The 22,386-nt window shown below is 35.6% G+C and overlaps 1 protein-coding gene across 1 annotated transcript in view; it reads right to left on the reverse strand.

Annotated features, from left to right (window-relative positions):
- Positions 1 to 22,386, reverse strand: part of UHRF2 (ubiquitin like with PHD and ring finger domains 2) — an 81,004-nt gene that overhangs the window by 15,391 nt on the left and 43,227 nt on the right. Inside the window, exons 5-9 of the mRNA XM_015083471.3 lie at positions 17,217 to 17,326; positions 13,588 to 13,774; positions 9,222 to 9,345; positions 8,820 to 8,927; positions 5,267 to 5,371 (exon numbers count right to left, since the gene is read on the reverse strand). Coding sequence (XP_014938957.1) covers positions 5,267 to 5,371; positions 8,820 to 8,927; positions 9,222 to 9,345; positions 13,588 to 13,774; positions 17,217 to 17,326 — 634 coding nt within the window. The remainder of the gene's footprint in view (positions 1 to 5,266; positions 5,372 to 8,819; positions 8,928 to 9,221; positions 9,346 to 13,587; positions 13,775 to 17,216; positions 17,327 to 22,386) is intronic.

The raw sequence follows: 22,386 nt of genomic DNA on the forward strand, positions 1-22,386 counted from the left end.
TACACGTTCTCTCAAGGTATATACCAAAATCAGACAAAATTTAAAAGTGGTGTACATAGTATACCTTCAAGTTATATCAAGTTATCGAGTTGATCATTTTAAAGTTATAGCTTCCAATACTTCTAAATGTGGCTATTCTCATGCTATACATATAAGCCAATAATCTACAGAATGTTAGAAAACAGGGGCTCCTGGGTGGCTCAGTCGGGTAAGCGGCCAGCTTTGGCTCAGGTTGTGATCCTGCGGTTCGTGAGTTTGAGCCCCAGGTCAGGCTCTGTGCTGACAATTCAGAGCCTGGAGCCTGCTTCGGATTCTGTGTCTCCCTCTCTCTCTGCCCCTTCCCTGCTTTTGTTCTGTCTGTCTGTCTCTCTCAAAAACAAATAAACATTATAAACAAACAAACATTTAAAAAAATTAAAAAAAAGAATGCTAGAAAATAAGGTCTTATGGACTGAGAATATTATTTAATTCAACGGTATTAAAATAAACATCAATATTAGCTTGTAGGTTTTTACAGAGTATCATTTCAGTAAATACTCTGTATCTGATTTCCCATCAGCAATCGATGTCATACCCAAGTTTGCTGTTAAATTTCAAAATTAAAATCCTTACAGAATACTAAGTTCCCCACATTTCACGCTGTACAGGTTCACTCAAATCACACTGAGATAAAAAAAATCACCTAGCATTAAAAAGAACATTGGAAAAGAATTTGAAAACTAAAATCTGTATAAAGTATCTAGTAAATGTGAAAAAAACATGCCAAAGGAAGTAGGTATTACATAAACTAGCTCCACAAATATCTCTGTAATAGCTATAAATTTATATTGATATTACTAAGTTTGTATCTGAATCAGTACTCAAAATCAATTGAGAAGAGTATCAGTATACAAATTAATTCTATTAGCACTATCAAAATAGTGGTTCTTTTTTTTTTTATTATTGTTATAGTTGACACACAATATAACATTAGTCTCAGGCATCCAACATAGTGATTCAACAAAATTACACATTACTCTATGCTAACCACAAGTGTAGCTACCATCTATCACCATACAATGCTAATATAACCATTGACTATATTATTTATGCTGTCGTTTATATTCCCATGACTTAGTAATTCCATAACTAGAAGACTCTATCTCTAACTCCTCTTCACTCATCTTGCCCATTCCCCCACCCATTAGTGTTACTTCTTTATTGCAAGATTTTAATTAGTTTAGACTGAACTCAAGATAATGAAGTGTTCTCTATTAAATCCTTGTCTGTAATAAAGGTCAATTATTTTGCATCTTGTTTTTCCTTTGGATAAAGTCAAAACTAAAATTTCATGTTTTAAAAAAAATTTTTTTAAATGTTTATTCACTTTTGAGAGATGGAGAGAGACAGAGTGTGAGCTGCGGAGGGGCAGAGAGAGAGGGAGACACAGAATTTGAAACAGGCTCTAACTCATGAACCGTGAGCTCATGACCTGAGCTAAAGTCGGATGCTTAACTGACTGAGCCACCCAGGTGCCCCCAAAATCTCATGGTCTAGTAAGTGTTCTTATCTGTCTAAAAACCTTGACTTCAGTTTTTGTTGATCCAATACTGAGGACTATATCTTAAAGACTAAGGCTCATGACCTGAACCAAAATCAGGAGTTGGACACTGAACTGACTGAGCCACCCAGGCACCCCAACTCTGTCAACTTTTGAAGTTAGAATTGTGGCAGTGCTATAAAGGAAAAGGGAGTGGGGACTAGGAGAGAATAATAGGGACAATCTAAGCTCAGTACTGTTTAAAACGAAAGAACAAAAACATTTCTGATTATTTTTCAAGCAGCAAATAAGTAAAAATAGTTATTCTACCTCATATTGTATTCTATGTCATTAACTCATCCTTACTTTAATCGTCACACCAATAGAAACTTTAATTGTCACTGGGGAAAAAAGAATTGTCAGACTGTCAGAGCTCAGTCGGTATTAGTTCAGACTAATTTTCCTAAGGAAAAATGATCAGCCCAAATTTATTACATCTTTAAGTCCATGTACCCCTGTGAGCCAGTAGCCTAAAGACTGCTGTCTGAGAACCCCTCACATAAGAAGTCATCATTTATAGAGGGGACATACCACTGCCCCACAGTGACTCAATTTCCCAGTCTCTACTCTTTTTTCAAGTTGTAAAGCAGCTGTCTAACACAATAAGCTGGATGTTCCCATTCCTGCCATCACCTTTATCAAGCAAAAGGAGTTCATCTCAAATCTTCTCAACACCCCCCGCCAAAGACTATCAGATAAATATCCTAAAGCATAGTTAACATCATTAAACTTTTCTCAGACACCTTTGATGATTCCTTAATTCAAGGCTATTTAGATAGAATACAGTTGCAATTTCTGTGAGTTTCTCTCTTCTAATACTCCTTACATGTTTGCAAAACTGGATACTACCACTACTGCTGGTAACACTTCCACTTACTGTGTGTGTGTGTGTGTGTGTGTGTGTGTGTGTGTGTGTGTGGTTAGGCTAAGATTTTACATGGATTCTTTTTACCCTCACATCAACCCTGTGATGTAAAGTATCATAAAGCCTTATTTTATAGATGAGGAAGTTCATTAACTTCCCTAAAGTCACTTAGCTAGTAAGAGATGGCACCAGGACACAAACCCTAACTGTTTAGTTCCAGAATCTGTTCCTATCACTAAGCAAACTACTTCTCAAGACAACTAAAAGGCAGACCAGCTTTGTGGATCCTCATTCCTTAAGTGAGGTCACAAAGGGCACTAAAACTAGCATTTGATTGTCAAATGACTGGACTAAAATATTAACCAGTTTATCAACAGGTATTCAGTAGTTTCATGTCCATTCATCTGGACAGAAGATCACTGGTTCCATGGATGTTATACTAAATTAAAGGTTTCAAAACAAATCATTTTCTAACCAAAAAAAAAAAAAAAAAAAAAAAAAGAGCTTATTCAGGTTTCCTCCACCTATTTCTGTACATATGATCTGCCTATGATAAAAGAGGAAAAGATTGAAAATGCTTATAAAATATATTAACATCTCCAGATACATCTTAGTTGGTGAACTAAGCCTATGTGTTTTAGCCTTAAAATATTCTTACATTATTTAACATTCTTTAACTGCTTAATACACATCATTGAGAGCTCATCAGTACTGCAAATGTTTAATGTTTGATTAGTAACTATATTCAAAAGATGGGAAAAAGGGAAGTAATAATACCCACCTAAATTCAATTAGCACTCATTTTCAACTTTACATGTTTATGTTTCATATATTTAAGATAATCTGCTACAGACAATACAATTATTTGAATTCTTGTTATGTTCCAAGATTACATAAATTACCTCATTTAACATCAATTATTTTGATATAAAATGGTGATACTATTTTCTCTATTTTACACATGGGGAAACTGAGGTTCACTGGGGTAAAATAATTAGGCAAGTCTCACACACAAATGTGAGACTCCAGATCAAACACAACTGGGTCGATGCTAAAAACATGTTAAAGAGTTTCTACTCTTGGCTTGTTTTCTTACAGAGCCTTAAAAAAAAAATAAGTGCCTACTGTAATAAACTATACAACACCCTTTGTATTTCTGAAAAATACAACTTCAAAATATACATGTTAAAGGAGTACTCAAAGACTTAACTCGAATATTTCCATTTTCAGTTTCCTTTGCCATGCTAATGCAAATGTACTGCCAAATCTGCCAGTCAGAAAAATGGCAAACTTTTCTACCTTTGTCTGAAAGCATACTACATCTTGGCTTCTCCATAGCTACTCTAATTCATCATTATAATATACCATGAAAACAAACCAATGAAACAGAATGGGAGAAAATACATGTAAAGTACACATTTAATGAACAGCAAACCAAATGTGACCCAATTAGAAAAATGGGCAAACGGCCTGAAGATATACCACCAAGGAGGCTATACACACAGCAAAAAAGCAAATAAATCATGCCTAACATCATCAGCCATTTGGGAACTGTCAACTAAAACCACAATGAGATCTCACTACATACGTATCAGAATGGCTAAAGTAAAATAAAGCAACAACACTGAATGCTGGTAAGAATGCAGAGAAACTGAATCACTTACACACTGATAATAGGAATGTAAAGTAGTATAATCCCTCTGGAAAACAATTTGGCAGCTTCCTAAAAAACTAAATGTTCAACTACCATATAACCCAACAGTACACTTCTGGGCATTCATCACAGAGAAATGAAGAGTTACGTTTATAAAAAACAAAAAACAACAAAAGCCTGTACTCAAACATTTATCACAGTCATCTGTAAAGTCAAAAACTATAACAACCTGAATGTTCTTCAATGAGTGAATGGTTAAACAAACTGTGTTATACCTATATCATGGAATACTACTCAGCAATAAAAAAGGAATAAAATATTAATACATGCCACAATTTGAGAATTATGCTGGGCAAAAAGTACCATTCCCAAAGGTCACATACTGTATGATTCCACTCATAAAAATTATTTATTTATTTATTTTTTTGAGAGAGAGAGAGAGAGAGTGAGAGTATGTAAATGGGGGAGGGGTAGAGGGAGAGTGAGAGAGAATCTTAAGCAGGCTCCATGATCAGTGTGGAGCCCAGCCTCACAACTGTGAGATCATAACCTGAGCCAAAATCAAGAGTCAAACACATAATGGACTGAGACGCCCAGATGACTCCAATTATAAAAATCTTTGAAGCAACAAAATTATAGGAATGGAGAACAGATTAGTGGTTGTCAGGGGTTAGGGATGGGTTGAGGCAGAGCAGATACAGTATGTGTGGTTATCAAAGGGCACAATGAGGGATACTTGTGGTTAAGGGAAATGTTCAGTGACCTAAATGTATCAATATGTCAATATCCTGGTTGTGATACTGTACTACAGTTTTGCAAGATGTTACCATTGGGAGGAAAATGCGTAAAGAGCACAGAGATCTCTGTAGTATTTCTAATGCTACATGTCAATCTGCAATATCCCAAAATAAAAAGTTTAATAAAAAAAATGAGTTCTGTAAAGTATGTTTTCATTGTAATAATCAGCAACCACATGTATACATAAATCAACACTTGTAAAGATTGAAGACTGTCAATTGACTTTTCTTATAACTTATATAGAAGTGACCACTTCAACATAAAAACTATGCTAAAAAAAGATGGGGTTTTATACACCCTACACAAAACTTCTGTATTTTACTGAATGATTAAGAATGGTTCTAAAGAACAAGGTTGTATTACGACTTACTACTTCATCCGCAAATCCACCAGCAAGGACAAGAGAATAAGCCCCATCATTACTTCGACCATGAATTCCACCAACATGGGGCCTATGGACACCTGCTTCGCTCACCTATGAAATAAAGAGAGTCTCAAAATACCTTTGAACAGTTATGTTTACAAAATGCTTTCGTATATATTATTGGATCCTAAAACCCTCCAACTAAGAACTGAATGTCACCCAGAGTTCTATCTTTCCTCCCCGACTTTACTTCTAACTACATATCCCTTAGGTACTAAGCTGATGACTCTTAAAACTGCTCAGATCTAGAATTCCAAGTTTCAAAATAATTATTAAATAATCATCATTTTATGTCTACCGGTTGTTCCAGCTCAACTTGGGTCAAACAGAATTTGCTATCAGTGGCCCAGATCCCTCCCCACCTTATTTCTTGTCTTTAATTATGGCACTGCTCCCTAGCCACATGAGAAAGGCAAGAGTCATTTTTGCATCATTCTTCTCTATTCTTAACACATTTGGTCACAAATACTGCTGATTTAATCTCCTAAATCTCTCAAGTCTTTACTTTTCTACTTCTGCTATAATCTTAGTTTGAGTCATGAATGTCATTAACCCCCCTTTTTCACTGCCTCCAGTTTTTTCCCTTCAAACCCCATTCTACCGATCACAAACAGAAAATACTTTTAAGAACAATTCTGCTTTTAATATTCAACTGCTTAAAATATATTAAATGGTCTTATTGTATACCAAGTCTAAATTAAGTATTACACATTACTCTCTCTCAATCTGGCTCCTATCTGCTTTCCCAGCCTTAACTTTTTTTTTTTTTTAAAGTAATTTATCGCAACGTTAGCTAACACTGTATACATGTAGTCTTGGCTTCAGGATTAGATTCCCGTGATTGATCACTTATATACAACACCCAGTGCTCATCCCAACAAGTGCCCTCCTCAATGCCCATCTCCCATTTTTCCTGCCCCCTCAACCCCCCACCCCATCAACCCTCAGTTTGTTCTCTGTATTGAAGAGTCTTTTATGGTTTGCCTCTATCTCTGTAACTTATTTTTCTTCCCTTCCTCTATGTTCTTCTGTTTCTCAAATTCCACATATGAGTGAAAATCATATGATATCTATTTCTGACTGACTTATTTCACTTAGCATAATACCCTCCAGTTCCATCCATATTGTTGCAAATGGCAAGATTTCATTCTTTTAAATTGCTGAGTAGTATTCTATTGTGTGTGTGTGTGTATATATATATATGTGTATGTGTGTGTGTGTGTTTGTGTGTGTATATATATATACACACACACACATACATACACCACATCTTCTTAGTCCATTCATCAATTGATTTGGGCTCTTTCCATAATTTGGCTATTGTTGATAGCACTGTTATAAACATTGGGGTACATGTGCCCTTATGAATCAGCACTCTTGTATCCTCAGGATAAATTGCTAGTAGAGCTACTGCTGAGTCGCAGGGTACTTCTATTTTTAATTTTTTGAGGAACCTCCACACTGTTTTCCAGAGTGACTGCACCAGTTTGCATTCCGACCAACAGAGCAAGAAAGTTCCCCTTTCTCTATATCCTTGCCAACATCTGTTGCTGTCTGAGTTGTTAAATTTAGCCACTCTAACTGGTATGAGGTGGTATCTCCATGTGGTTTTGGTTTGTATTTCCCTCATGATGAGTGATGTTGAGCATCTTTCATGTGTCTGTTGGCCACCTGGATGTCTTCTTTGGAAAAGGGTCTATTCATGTCTTCTGCCCATTTCTTCACTGGATTATTTCTTTTTTGGGTGCTGAGTTTGGTAAGTTCTTTATAGATTTTGGATACTAACCCTTTAACTGATGTGTCATTTAAAAATATCTTCTCCCATTCTGTTGCTTGCCTTTTACTTTTGTTGACTGTGTCCCTTGCTGTGTAGAAGCTTTTTATCTTGATGAGGTCTCAACAGTTCATTTTTTGCTTTTATTTCCATTGCCTCCGGAGACATGTCAAGTAAGAAGTTGCTGTGGCTGAGGTCAAAGAGGTTGCTGCCTGTTTTCTCTTCTAGGATTTTGATGGTTTCCTGTCTCACATTTAGATCTTTCATCCATTTTTAATTTATATTTGTGTGTGGTGTAAGAAAGTGGTCCAGTTTCATTCTTCTGCATGTTCCCAGCCTTAACTCTTATCTTCTCCAGCTTCTCCTTCATAGAGCAAATGTTTGAACCAAAACTACTCAATGTTACCCAAACATGCTACCCAATTCGTTAGTTTAATCATGCTATTCTACTACTTCAATGGCCTACTGCTTCTCCCCATAGATCTTCAATTTTGGCTCACTAAAACAGCGTTACTTTGTGTTCCTCAAATTCCCTGGACGGTGCACAGTGGGGCAGGGAAAGACACACATTAGAAGCCAGTGAGAAGCTAATAAAAGCCTCAGAACCTGAGTGTAAGCCTTGAAAACACCAGGTACTTCAGAAGATGGGACCACCTGATTCTCAACCTCATCAATCCTGATGACAATAAATCTCTTCTGATTCTTCCCCACTTCCTAAATGGCAAATCCATTCTTCTAACTGCTTAGGCTAACAACTGCAAACGCATCTGAGACAGTATTAATGGGGGCTTTTAAAGTTTGGGAATGAATTAGTGACAGGTATATAAAAAAAGAATGAAGCAAACAAAAACCCAAGGCAATTAAAAATATGCTAAGTGTACTTTTTATTGTATTTATATTATATTGTATTTATTTGTAGTATTTTTTACTGTATTTAAAGATTTGAGTCATACTATACAACATGCATATGTATTTAGCCAAAATTGTAATATAACCATTGCAAACATGGGAAGACACACAGTGTGTTAAACTTAATGCTCATCAACCATAGAAAGAAGTTAATAAAACTAAAATACAAAGACAAAAGCAGTATAAACATGCTACTTAGAAATAAGGAGGTAAATCTAGAAGAAACAGCTAAAACTTCAAAGTGGTGGTGCCTGAGAAACAGAAAATGAGGACAAAAAACTTTTAAAATCTCTATAATGATAAAATTACCTTTATAATAAAGAAATTAGAAATGAATACAACAGGAAAAGATGTGACAAGTGATTTTATCATTGGATCACCTGGCACATCCTTTGACCAACAACTTAACATTCATTCCGGAGGATAAGCTACAAACAAAACACCTGGAATGAGCTTTCTTGGACTTCAATAACATTAAATGAGAACTTACCACAAATTTTAAAGAAAGAAACCCCTAATATTTCAAATATTAAATTCTCAGCAAGAAAAATTCTCTAGAAAGTTTAATAATGTTAACTATCATATCTAGAAAACAGTAAAAATGATTTAAAAAAGCACAGCTGATGCCTAATTCCATGATGTATGGACCTGTTAAACTATGTGGAAGAGTCTACCCATCCTATAGAGAATCTTTCATTGTAACAACTGAATGCCATGCGATACAACCTAGATTAGCCCACTTATAATCAATAGATACTGACACTGCTACAATTTTTTACAACTTTACCCTTTCAACAAAGTCAATTTAAAACATACCTGAACTCTAAATCTCCATGTTGACCCAACAGGAATCCCAGGAATAGGTCCATAATGATTAGAAGGAACAATAGTACATTCTCTAGTGCGACCAACACAGGCCATCCCCTACAAGTTATAGAACAAGTTGTTTGACAAATTGGTTATGTCAACCCTTAAAGCCAAATCTTAAAGTCAAATAAAATGAGAACAAAACAGAAACCTAACTGCATAATTAATACATAATTTATATGATTTAATTAACACATAATTAAGTCATAGCAAATAAACAATAAAATTATTTAATATTTCTGATACGGCAAATGTAATTTATGTCACTACTACTGTTGGTATCAAACAGTTATAACTTGCATTACAGTTAAAACATTATAGCTAAGAAGGAAAGATGACTTTCTTCCTTACCCTGCCCCAGTCTCTCCGGCTTTCAGTACTAGCTGATGGCATCTTTGCTTTCTTTTTACTCATCTTGAGTCTTTCACCAGCCTTTACAACTTCACTGGAATCAGTTTTACAGGAAGGACAATACCTTTAAAAGAGAAAGGAATTTTAATATACCATATTAAAGCCAGTAACAGAATCGCCTTTCTAGGTCAGAAAATGTTTTAAGATGTAATACTTGGTGTATAATATAGATGTTCAGCTGGCATTTTAGTATTAAACTTTTCAAAATATTTATATGGTTAAGGTAGCAGAAAAAAAACCCTTATCATTCCTTTAAAGAATGTGAAAGATTATAATATCATAGAATCTCAAATTCAGTTCAAAAGCCAGAGCTGTCCAATTCAAATGGCAGCATGTGCTCTGATCTTATCACTAACCTGGAGAATGGAATTTACTCATTTGAAGTTCCTATTATTAAAACAAAAGTAGCAAGAATAGATGATCCTAGACTGTTCAACTATACAACTGATACATCTTCCCATCTAAATTAGTTATTAGAACTCTCCAAGTCAAAACGTATAGTCTATCACAGCAAATATAGAGGATTCAAGGATGCTTGTTTATGTTAATTAGCCTTATCCCTAGCTCTTTTTAATTCCCTATACTTGTTTTTTCTTTAGCCTATTTGTAGTTGGTTACCCTACTATAATTTATATATCATTATAAGCTACCTTAAATCATTTCTAAAGAGCAAAGTATAAATAAATATGTCTATAGAATCAGATGGGGCTATTCCTATGTCAGCAAGAAATGGAAACTTGAGGAATACCCTAACAAAGATCAACTGGCCTCTCCCTGCATTAATTAATCTTAAATGTGCCTATACTTTCCATTTCATAATTATCCATATGGTCTATAGGGAAAAAAAGACACCGATGCCCACCAGTTAATTCTAATTGCCTAATTATGAGATATCTTGTTTAGTACTACAGGAAAGAAAAATGTAAGTCAGTCACTGATTCTGAGAAAATCAGTTAAGTTGTGATATACAGATGCAAAATCAAGGCAAAAATTAAAATGTAGAAGTCAACAGATAATACCAAGTAGAATCCCTTCTAACTGAGAAATCAGGAGGTTTCCCAAAATTAATTTTACCTGATGTGCTAACTTTTAAAACTAATTTTATCAGAGATCTTAGGGGCAAAGCAGGTACTATTTCTGATGAGAAAATGAGTTCAGAGGTGAAATGATTTGGAGACATAGAAAAGATGGTCAAACCTTCATTCCTTCATCAGGTTTGCTCAGAACCTCCTATGTCAGGCACTATTTTGATACTGGGGATAAATGTGATCAAAATGTTTGTACAGAGTAGTTAAGGAAAACTAGTACGTATAATGAAACAATTTCAGGAAGTGACAAGTTCTATAAAGGAAATACATCAGGGTTATGTGGATGTTAAGACTGATTAAACATGGCACGTATCTTTAGATAGAGTAGTTTCTGAAGTGATATTCCAGCTGAGACCAAAGGAGTCAGTTGGTCTCCTTTGAGAAGAAGCCAGGGAAGGCATTCCGGGCAAAAAGACATTAAGTATAAAAGTCCCGAGGCATAAGAAGGAGTGGTATGCCTTGAAAAACATGAAGGTTGGGAAGCTGAAGTTTAGGTCAACTCTGAACTGCACAGAGATAAGCAATGAGGTTATAAAACAGGCAGGGGTCAGGTCATTGATGGCATGGGCTTAGTTTTATTCTAAGTGCAAAAGGAAGACACTAGGGGGCTTTGAACAGATTCAGACTTAGTAAGATCATTCTGCTGCTATGGGAGAAAGGACACCTGGTAAGCATTGTGAAAGCAAGGACACAAGTTGGGTGTTTATTATACAGTTCAGGGAAGAGATGCTGGTTTGGACTGAAGGGTGAGAGTGGAGAAAGATTATGCAGGACTGACAAGATCTGCTCATGTATAATTGGATGTGGACTATGTAAGGAGGGCAAAGAGAGAATCAAAGATGAAGTTTAGCTTTTAAGCCTGAGCAAGTAGACAGGATGACTGTAGTATTTACTGAGGACTGAGGGAGGAGGAAGGTTTTAGGGGGTATGTTTATGGAAATCAAGATCTCCAGCTGGACTACTTTTGTGATACTTGTCAAGTAAGCAATTGAATGAATACAGGAATACAGAGCCCAGGGAAGATTAGCTATGAAGATATCAAAAATTTAGAACCATTAGCTTCATATTTAAAGTCTCATGATAGGATGAGGTCATCTAGGGAGCAAGCATGAAGAACAAAAAGCAAGTGAATAGTGCTCTGGAAAACTCCAAAATCTGGTAGATATGAGAAAACCAACAAGAGATTAAGAAGGAAAGGCCAGTGGAGTAGGATGAAAATTAGGTCATATGGTATCAGAAAATCTATAAAGACAGAGAGCTGATAAGTATAAGTAAGAGAGGGCTTAGACAGGACCAATGGATTTGGCAACACGGAATGTGTCTGTGAGCCTAACTTAAACAAATATAGTGGAGTTGTGAGAAGGAAAGTCCAATTGGAGAGCTGAAGTATGAACAGGAGGAGAGGAAATGGAAATTACCAATGCAGACAGTTCTTGAGAAGCTTTGCCATAAAGGAAGCAAAGAAATGGGATCAAGGGAAGGGTGTGTGTGTGACTGAATAGATTATAGGATACTGAGAATAACCCAGCAATGGCAATCTGGGAGAGGAATTCACCATAGGAATGAAGTTCCTGAAAAGGCAAAGGGATACGGAACTGTGAGAGCAGACAGAAGGGTTCGCATTTTAGAGAAGCAGGAACATACTGTCCACAGAAACAAAAGGGAAGAAAAATATATGAGATTTTAGAGGAAATATGTTTACAGATGGTAAAATTCAGGCTGTGACCACGCAAGGCAGAGGAAGGGGGTGAAAGGAAGAAGTTACATCCCTTCCCTCCACCCACCCTTACAGCCTCTGTGGTAATACAGTAACAACCCTCCCAACAGATGGGGATAGGCCAAAGGGAAGAAAACAATCTATTCTTTACAGTAACACCAGCTACCCAATTGTAATGTTATTACAAGCACACTTCATTTTATTGCACTTTGCAGATACTGTGTGGTTTTTTGTTTATTTTTTACAAACTGAAGCTTTGTGGCAACACTGCATCAAGCAAGTCTATTGGTGTGATTTTTCCAATAGCATTTGCTCACTTTCTGTCTCTGTGTCACATTTGGGTAATTCTCACAATATTTCAAACTTTTTCAATATTATTATGTTGCCAGGGTGATCTGTGATCAGTGATTAAGACCTGCTGAAAACTCAGATGATGGCTAGCATTTTTAGCAATAAAGTATTTTGCACACTTAATAGGCTACAGCATCATGTGTAAACATAAATTTTATATGCACTGAGAAACAAAAAAGCTCATCTGACTTGCCTTATTGTGATATTTACTTTACCAGACTGTTTTGGAACCTGTACTATCTCTGAGGAATGCTCGTACTTCTGAGTATGTCATTCCTTAACTTAACCCTCCACGCCAGCAATAGTCCAAAGCTTAAGAAGAAAAAACTTATTATGACATGAAAAAGTTCATTATTACTTTGAGCATGTTCTTCCCAGTCTCTTTTCTAATGATTTTGTTTTGTAGCTAAGACTACTTAGCAGAGATTTTGGCTGGTATATTTAACCTTAGTGCCTGGTTCCACTTATTAACCTCATAGGATTAAATACAATAATCCATGTAAAACACTTTGTTAGCATCTAGCATATATTAAGCACTTAAATAACTATTAAGTACTATAACAGGCACATCTAAAATAGCTGAGGGATAGAGAGGCCACCCAAAAAGGCTTCCCAGATGGAATCACAGTTAAGTGAAAACCTGAAGGATAAATATCCTAAAGTTAAGCAAAGACGAATAGATTTCAAAGAGAAAATGTGTCAAGTATAAAAACCCAGAGGAGAGAAAGAACTGGACTTACTTAAGGAGCTGAAAGATATTTAATCTGGCTAGACTGTAGAGTATTTGGGAAAATGAAGAGGAAAATGGTAAGAAATGCACCTGGAGAAATCAACTAAAAAAATACTGTGCAAGGCCTTGCACGGCAACATAAAACCTGAGAAGCAAAGGAATTAACACAATCAGATTTGCATTTTTGAAAGAACACAGACTCCATATTAGAGGAAGGACTACAAGGATTAAAAACAGCTAGAGACTGGTTCACAAGCTGTGATAATAATCAAAGTTATCAATGCCAATAAACCACTGGCTATAAAATTTTAAGTGCTTTAATACACATTACATATCTTAAGAAATCTTTTTGTGGTTTAAATACATATTTCACATTCAGTTCTTAACACAGTAATAACAAAAAAACCCTGATAATCATACCAGTATTCCTCTTCAGGGACCTTATCCAAAGGTGGATTCAGGCAGTAAATATGATAGGCCATGTTACATTCATCACATAGAAGCTGCATGTTGGGTTCCTGTTTCCCACCACATATATGACAGGAGCAAGAACGGCACTTCTTACTTGGATCTCCACCACAAATATCACACTCAGGATCATTTTTCCCTAGTAAGAACAAAATTATAACAAGCTCAGTCTTAAAATAATTTTTATTATCTATGAATCTTATAAAGAAAAACGCATGAAAATAGATAGCATACAGCTTTTCTTAATGAACAGAAAAAAATCACAAAGAATAATCAAGTGTGGGACTTTAAGAATAAATGCCTGAGCTTCATTCTATACTTACCAAAATTACAGGGATAAAGCACAGGCACAGCGGGCACCACTACCTGCAACCATGGGGATAATGTATTCTTTTGCCTTAAAAATTTGTATTGGCTAGCTGGAAGTTCCCCAAATGTCCAGGGGCAATACAGTGAACTCACCAGGGCATCATAAGGTATCTTTAACTTTCAAGGAAAGACCATGAGGGAAGGGGAGGGGAAAAAATAGTTACAAACAGAGAGGGAGGGAGGCAAACCACAAGAGACTCTTAAATACAGAGAACAAACTGAGGGTGGATGGGGTGGGGGAGTAGGGGAGAGGGGAAAATGGGTGATGGGCATGGAGAAGGGCACTTTTTGGGATGTGCACTGGGTGTTGTATGTAAGCCAATTTGACAATGATATTCATAATAAAAAAAATAAATTTCAAGGGAATACTACATTCTGTTAAAGTCGTTTGGATCTAACTACTTAATAAGTGGAACTATTAAATACCATGTACTCTGCAGACCCAAACCTTTCCTTGAATATGCTAAAGTAGGAAGGGGAGGGCTGTTAAGAGTTAGCAAGCCCATTCTGGTTCTCATTCAAGTTATGCCCCCAACATACTTTTTAACATAATAGAAATAGCATTTCTTTATTTGTCTTTAAAATTTATTTGAGAAAGAGAGCACATGCACGCATGAGCCAGGGAAGGGCAGAGGGAGAGGGAGAGAATCCCAAGCAGGCTCCATAATCAGCGTAGAGCTGATGTTACAAATGTTGAGATCATAACCTGAGTCAAAATCAAGAGTTGGACGTTTAACCGACTAAAACACCCAGGAACCCCTAGAAATAGCATTTCTAACCCAGTTGATTTTTTATCTTGTCAATTGGTTCAGAACTCTGGCAACCTACTAAAATCCAAACACCTTCTACCCAACTGTTCCCTTGAAATTTTAAAATATACAGTATATATACTAAAAAATCTTTATGTTCACAATACCAAAAATTAAAATGTCAAGAGAAATGGTTGGGAAGATTTTATGAAAACTAAGGTAAATTTATATAAAATTCAAAGAGGACTACAGAATTTTTTTTTAATGTTTATTAATCTTTGAGAGAGAGAGAGAGAGAGAGAGAGAGAAAGAGAGAACACAAGTGAGGGCAGAAGAGAGAGGACAGAGAATCTGAAAGCAAGCTCCATGCTGAGAGCAGCCAGCTTGATGCAGGGCTTAAATTCACGAACCTGTGAGATCACGACCTGAGCCACCCGGGCACCCACTGCAGAATTTTGCAGATGAATTATGTAGATAGAGGAAGAGGTCTAGGATGATATACATAGTTTGACTGATTACTTCTTGGGAGTTCTATTTTTAAATTAATATTGTTTTATATTTTGAATTTCTGACAAATGTACACAACATACTTGTGAGGAAATTTACCATATCAGAACTGATCTAGCAATATAAGGGAATTGGGAAGCCATATCTGAAAAATAAGAGAGGGGGAAGAGAAAAGGCACTGATTTCAGCACCACCTTTCTAACTGGTGACTGCCTTATTTTATTTTATTTTATTTTATTTTATTTTATTTTATTTTTGAGAGAGAGAGAGAGTGCAAGTGAAGGAAGTGGAGGAAGGGAGGGAGGGAGGGGGAGAGATAGAGAGGGAAAGAGAAAGAGGGAGGGAGGGAGAGAGAATGAATCTTAAACAGGCTTCACAATATGGGGCTCAATCTCATGACCCTGAGAATCATGATCTGAGCTGAAATCAAGAGTCGATTTCGACTCTATTGTTGCTAATGAATGGCAGATTACAATTTTGTTTTACTTTCACTAAGGGAGCTATGACAACATACAAGTAATGGATGCATGACAGACCTAAAAACATGCCTTTGGCATGCTTAGATTTTTGGTATGAAGAGTGATATGATCAGTGGCAGTCTGGCTGTGGCTCTGAAATGATTTCTTCACATACAAGTTATAGCTATAATGTGAGTAGCATTAGGCAGAGAAGAGCTATATGGAGAATGAGAGGGAACAGAATACATGCAGAGGTACTGAGAACAGAAAGATGACAAAAACCTTATCTATCTTGGTTTTGCACTGTTTTACTGAGAATGACTAAGTTATATTAAAGAGGTTTACTCAAATTACTCAAGTTACCTGTAATCCTAGGATATAACCACACAAGTACCCCTACAGAGTACACCTAAAGGTTCTTTAAAAAAAAAAATTTTTTTATGTGTATTTATTTTTGAGAGACAGACAGACAGACAGACCATGAGCAAGGGAGGGGCCAGAGAGGGAGAGACAGAATCTGAAGCAGCTCCAGCTGTCAGCACAGAGCCTGACAGAGTACTCCTAAAGGTTCTTAATTCAAATCTAGATACATCAACATTGCAGTCTCAAAAAATGAGAATGGCTTAGACTGGTAACATGAAAGTCTATTTACTGATCTGTTAAAGGTCTTATCTTGCTGTAATCTTGCACAATTGTGGTAAGAAGAGGTTAGGCAGAACGTTTTAGTCTGCCTAAAAACTTTATTTTTCTAAAATATACTAGAAATTGGGGGCACCTGGCTCAGTAGATACAGCATTCAACTCTTGATCTCAGGGTTGTAAGTTTGAGCCCCACGTTAGGTGTAGAGATTACTTAAATCTTAAAAAACAAACAAAAAATATTAGACATTGACATGTGGCATAAAGCCAATAAATTGCTTCCCACAAAAAATTCAGAATTAAGAAAGTATGAAACAGTAATCTATTTGGAAAGATAGCAATTCAATCATGAATTAAAAGACCTAAAATCTTGCCCTACCTTTGTTACCAACCAGCTGTATGATATTAAGCAAATACAATATGCACAGTGAAAAGGTAGGGCTACGTCCTAATATTCTCATAATTATTTAAACCTCATTTATTAACTCCCAGAAATTCAAAGTTTAACCATCATTACTGTCAGGCTCTACTCATATGAAAATAAGTCTCATTATTAAAAATCAATCTAGGTAGCCACAAAATTACTGAAATGTTATTTGGACAGATTTATAATAAACGAAACAAGAAAATGGCAATAAAATGCCAAGGTGAGAAAAAAAATTTGCTTTTTTAAAAACAAATCTTATCATTTGAGAAAAATTCACTAAGCCAGAAAGGATCTTAGATCAAAACTATGGTCATGAAAATAAATTTGTATGATCTGCAGCAGCTTTATACTTTCTCGAAAGTTATTCCCTGGGTGGTTAAAATACCAATCAAGTACAATATATGTAATCTAAATCCATAAGAAAAATTCATACTTAAAAACTTTCCATCTGCCAGTGAGAGGGGATGTGCTCCAGGTTTCTCGATCTTAAAGATTTCATTTACGAATCTTATCTGGCAGTCATTTAATTTTCCTTCAGAACCCCTGTTTAAAAAAAGAAGAAAAGTTAACTTCTGCCAGCAAAATCTAAATCATATACAAATAATTAAGAGTCATTTAGGAAACCCACTTAACTTTGTCTATTTACAAATTGGGACTATAGCTATTCCAATCACTTTGAGCTTTCCAATGGCAGGAAAAGTCAAATAGTGACTAGTTACCATTCAAAATTAAGTGTAACTTTAGTGGAATATTAGGAAAAAAATAGACTTCACCTAGATTATCTAGGAACAAGACAGTTTTCTTATAAATTAAATACTAGATAAAATAATACTCTATCAATCAAAATAAAAGATTTAAATATATTTCCAGTAAATACAGTAAGTTTCTGGGTAAAAAGTTGACCTTTTATTAAAAAGAAAAGTCCTTCAGATACCAAGCCATACTCCTCATAGACACAGTTTATACCTGTTTGCATAAGCTTCTTCAAACTTTCTGGCTGTGACTATGGATTTATATGTGGATTTCTCCTTTTAACATGTCAACTTTGGTTTATATTTTTGAAGTTTTGTTATTGGGTACACAGAGATTTAGGATTCTTAAACTGTCATAAAATGGCTCTGTATCTCTGTAACGCATTCTATATCAAAAGTGTACTTTTTTTGGTTAGAATTTGCTTGGTAACTTTTTCTATTCTTTCACCTTTCAAAACTTTTAATGTCAAATATTCACAAATGCAGAAAACTGCATAGACAAATGTGTAGTATAGCCAATTATAAGGTATACATTCTTGCAGTCATCAATCATGACAGGAAATAGAACTGTTTACCTCAGAAGCACTTGACATGCTCCCTCCCAATCTCATTATTCCCTTTCAAGAGTTTTATTTACCTTAATTTTCTTAGTCTTATCACCTATCTGCCTAAGCATATGATATATATAGTTCTACCTGTGCTTTAAAGATTCTAACCTATCAATTTCCATGCAATCTTTCTCTTGCTTACAATTTGTTGAAGAACTGCTATCATTTGTCCTATAGAGTTTCCCCGCAGACTTGATTTTGACATGTGCATTCCCAAAGTGTAGTTTAAATAGGTTTTTTCCCCATCATTTGTATTTCTAGTAAGTTAATAGTTGGATCCAGAGTAGAGGTCAAAAAACCCTAGTCTGCTGCCTATTTTTATAAATAAAGTTCTACTGGAAAAACTCCTCATTTATGCATTCTCTATAGTTCATTTCGTATTATAGTGGCAGAATAGTTGTGATGGTGGAGACCACTTGGCCGCCAAAGGTTAAAGCTACCATCTGGCCCTTTGCACAAAACAATGGCCAACCCTTGCATTTAGAAATGCTTAATCAAATCCAGTTCATTTTTTGGTAAAACTGTTAACAGTTCTTGGAAGTGGTATACCAGGAAGCAGGAATCACTGCAGGTTATTTTGAAAGATGAACACCATAACTGTTATTCTCAAAACAGCTTGCTGAACTAGTTTTATTATTTCAGTGTGCTTGGGTTCATCACATATGCTATAGTTACCCTCTCCTACCTCTTGTACGGCTGATACCACACAGGTCTCATAGCTATCAGTTATTTATCCCACCAGCTATTTTGGTGTTTGTAAGGGATACCACAATTCCCTGAATGGTTATAAATGTTGCCCATGACTTTCGGGTTAGATATTTTAGTTGTTCTATGTTTGTATAAGAATATCTAGGGAGATTAAAAATCTATGCTGTTGTCATCTTTCTAGAATTTCATCTATCCTTGTAATTTCAACTTGTGTGACTTCATATTTAAGGAGTCTTTCTTATAAGCAGCATATGGGTTTTGTTTTTATCTCCTCTGTTGATCTTTAATATTTAGCTCACATATAGTTAATATAATGGCTGACATACCTGGGTTTGTTTCTACCATTTTACTATATGTTTTCTATTTTCTCTACCTTTTTGTTTCTTTTACTCTTCTTGATTGCTTTCTTTTGAATTATTCTAATAATTATTCCATTTTACCCTATTTGCTAATATTTTAATATTTAATTATGTATTAAAATATTTCTTTAATGTGGTGGCTCTTAGAGAATATACCAGGTAAAAATCAATCTACTTTTAAGTTCTCACTACTTCTCTGATCATATAAGAATTTCATAGCTTCATTTACCAACTTCCATCTTTTGTGGTTGTCATGCATTTTATTTTACACATATTTTAAACTTCACTATTATTGTGTGTTGTGAATAGTTTATTTGAACTTCCTCATACAGTTACCCTTCCTATGCTTTTTCTTTCCTGTATTTCATGTCTCTTTAGTATTTCTTTTAGTGTAGTATGTTGGTATTGGATTCTTAGGTTTTTGGTTTTTTTTTAAATTTTTTTTTTCAACGTTTTATTTTTTTTTGGGACAGAGAGAGACAGAGCATGAACGGGGGAGGGGCAGAGAGAGAGGGAGACACAGAATGGGAAACAGGCTCCAGGCTCTGAACCATCAGCCCAGAGCCTGACGCGGGGCTCGAACTCACCGACCTGGCTGAAGTCGGACGCTTAACCGACTGCGCCACCCAGGCGCCCCGGTTTTGTTTTTTTTTTAATGTCTTTTTTTTTTCCTAGGATTTTTTTTAAAATTTATTTTAAAATTTACATTCAAGTTAGTTAGCATATAGTGCAATAATGATTTCAGGAGTAGAATCCAGTGATTCATCCACTATATATAACACCCAGTGCTCATCCCAACAAGTGTCTCCTTAATGCCCCTTGTCATTTAGCCCATCCCCCCACCCACAACCCCTCCAGCAACCCTCAGTTTGTTCTCTGTATTTAAGAATCTTTTATGTTTTGTCCCCCTCCCTGTTTTTATATTATTTTTGCTTCCCTTCCCCTATGTTCATCTGTTTTGTATCTTGAAGTCCTCATATGCGTAAAGTCATATGATATTTGTCTTTCTCTGACTAATTTCACTTAGGATAATATACTCTAGTTCCATCCATGTTGTTGCAAATGGCAAGATTTCATTCTTTTTGATTGCTGAGTAATATGTACCACATCTTCTTTATCCATTCATCTGTCAATGGACATTTGTACTCTTTTCATATTTTGGCTATTGTCGACAGTGCTGCTATAAACCTTGGGGTGGCATGTGCTCCTCTGAAACAGCACACCTGTATCCTTTGGATAAATACATAGTAGTGCGATTGCTGGGTCGTAGAATAGTTCTATTTTTAATTTTTTGAGGAACCTCCATCTGTTTTCCAGAACAGCTGCACCATTTTGCATTCCCACTAGCAGTGCAAAAGAGTTTGATTCTTAGGTTTGGTTTGATAACATCTTTATCTTGCTTCATTTTTGTAATCTATTTTCATTAGAAATATATTTCTAACATTTTTTACAGTGTTCTCATATGTTGTTCCATTGTGTTCTAGCTTACATCGTTTCTGATGAAAACTCAGCTCATATTCGTTTTTATCTTTAGTTTTCAGCAGCATTATTGCAATATGCCACAGTGTGTTCTTTGTATTTATCCTGGTTAGGGTTCACAGGGCTTCAATTTGGACTATCTTCTCCCATTTCTGGAAATTCTAGTTATTAGTTTTTCAAATATTGTTTTCACCCTTCTCTTCTTTGGGAACAACAAATAGATGTAATGCATACCTTTTGCCAGGTCCCATGTGTCCGACAGTCTTTTCTGTGTTGTTTCTCATAATTTTTTTCCATGTTTCAGTTTTGATATTTTTCACTGACTTGCCTATCACTACTCCTATCTTCTGCTATTAAGCCAATCTAATGAAGTCTTAGTTTCAGATACTGTATTTTTCAGTTCTAGAGTAATTATCTTATAGATTCCCAGTGATTTTTTTATAGATTCCAATTCTCAGTTGAAATTCTCCATCTTCACTTATTTTCTTGAGCATATTAATCATAATTATTCTAAAATCCTGTTTGATAACCTGAATTATCAGTATCACCTATGGGTCCATTTTTATTATTGATTTTTCTTCTGGTTTTTGATTATGTGGCCCTATCTTTTGGTAGCCCTATACTTTTGGTTCCATGGCAAGATAAATATAAAGAAAATACAATCGCATATTGCAATAATGCTGCTGAAAACTAAAGATAAAAACAAAAGGAATATGAGCCAAGTTTAATCAGAAACAATGTAAGCTAGAACATAATGGAACAGCATCTGAAAACACGGACAAAAAATTTCTCAACTTAGAAATACAGTTCTAATGAAAACATATTATAAAAAATGAAGCCGAGATAAAGATGTTATCAAACCAAACAAAAATATTCAACAATATAAGTATAAAACATTAGAGGAGGCTTCAGACCAATCTTCCTCGTGCTGGGAAGATACTGTGGTGATTTAACATTTTATTCAGCAACTATGCTGAGGCAAGGCCTGTTTACAAAATGTAGTCTACATATTTGTCTTAGCCATCCAGTTTTCAACTAAGAGCCTTTTGTATACTCTGTGGGACCATTTCACCCAGTGATCACAAAATCTGTTTGCCTTCGAAGACTACTGAAAACTCCACTGTGCTTTTTACTTACATTTTTAGCCTCCTGCCCAGCAAAACCCCAGTATTTAGCAAAAGTCATGTGAGGAAAACAGGCCATATGCGTGAAACATCCCCAACATCTGCCAAAAGCTCAGTCTCCACCCTGCCCCCAGCTGCTTTCAACTAGATCTGCTCTACATCCATAATTATTAGCAAGGGTTCCCAGGGCAAAAAGCAACTACAAAAACCAACTGCTTTCTAAGGTTCTTCCCATTCCAGAGTCATAGGCTCTGGTAGTTCTCCTTACCTCTCTGCTGTCATTAACATAACAGATGATAATGTTATTTGAGCTGGCTCTTCTAGTTTTAGGTAAAAATGCTAATCTACTGCCAGCTATTCCATCCTACCTGGAAACAGAAACCTTCCATGTACTTCATTAGGTGGTACAATAAATATCACAAAAACAGATTCAAAACTAGAATCACCTTTTCATTTATCTATCATTTCAGTTGAAGGCTTACCATACCGATTTCCTCTGAACAAAACTGATGAAGCCAAAACTGAATCTAATAAACCACTAATTATAAAATACATTATTTTATGTACTACCAA

This window comes from Acinonyx jubatus, chromosome D4 (assembly GCF_027475565.1).
Source record: "Acinonyx jubatus isolate Ajub_Pintada_27869175 chromosome D4, VMU_Ajub_asm_v1.0, whole genome shotgun sequence".
Classification (NCBI taxonomy): Eukaryota; Metazoa; Chordata; class Mammalia; order Carnivora; family Felidae; genus Acinonyx; species Acinonyx jubatus.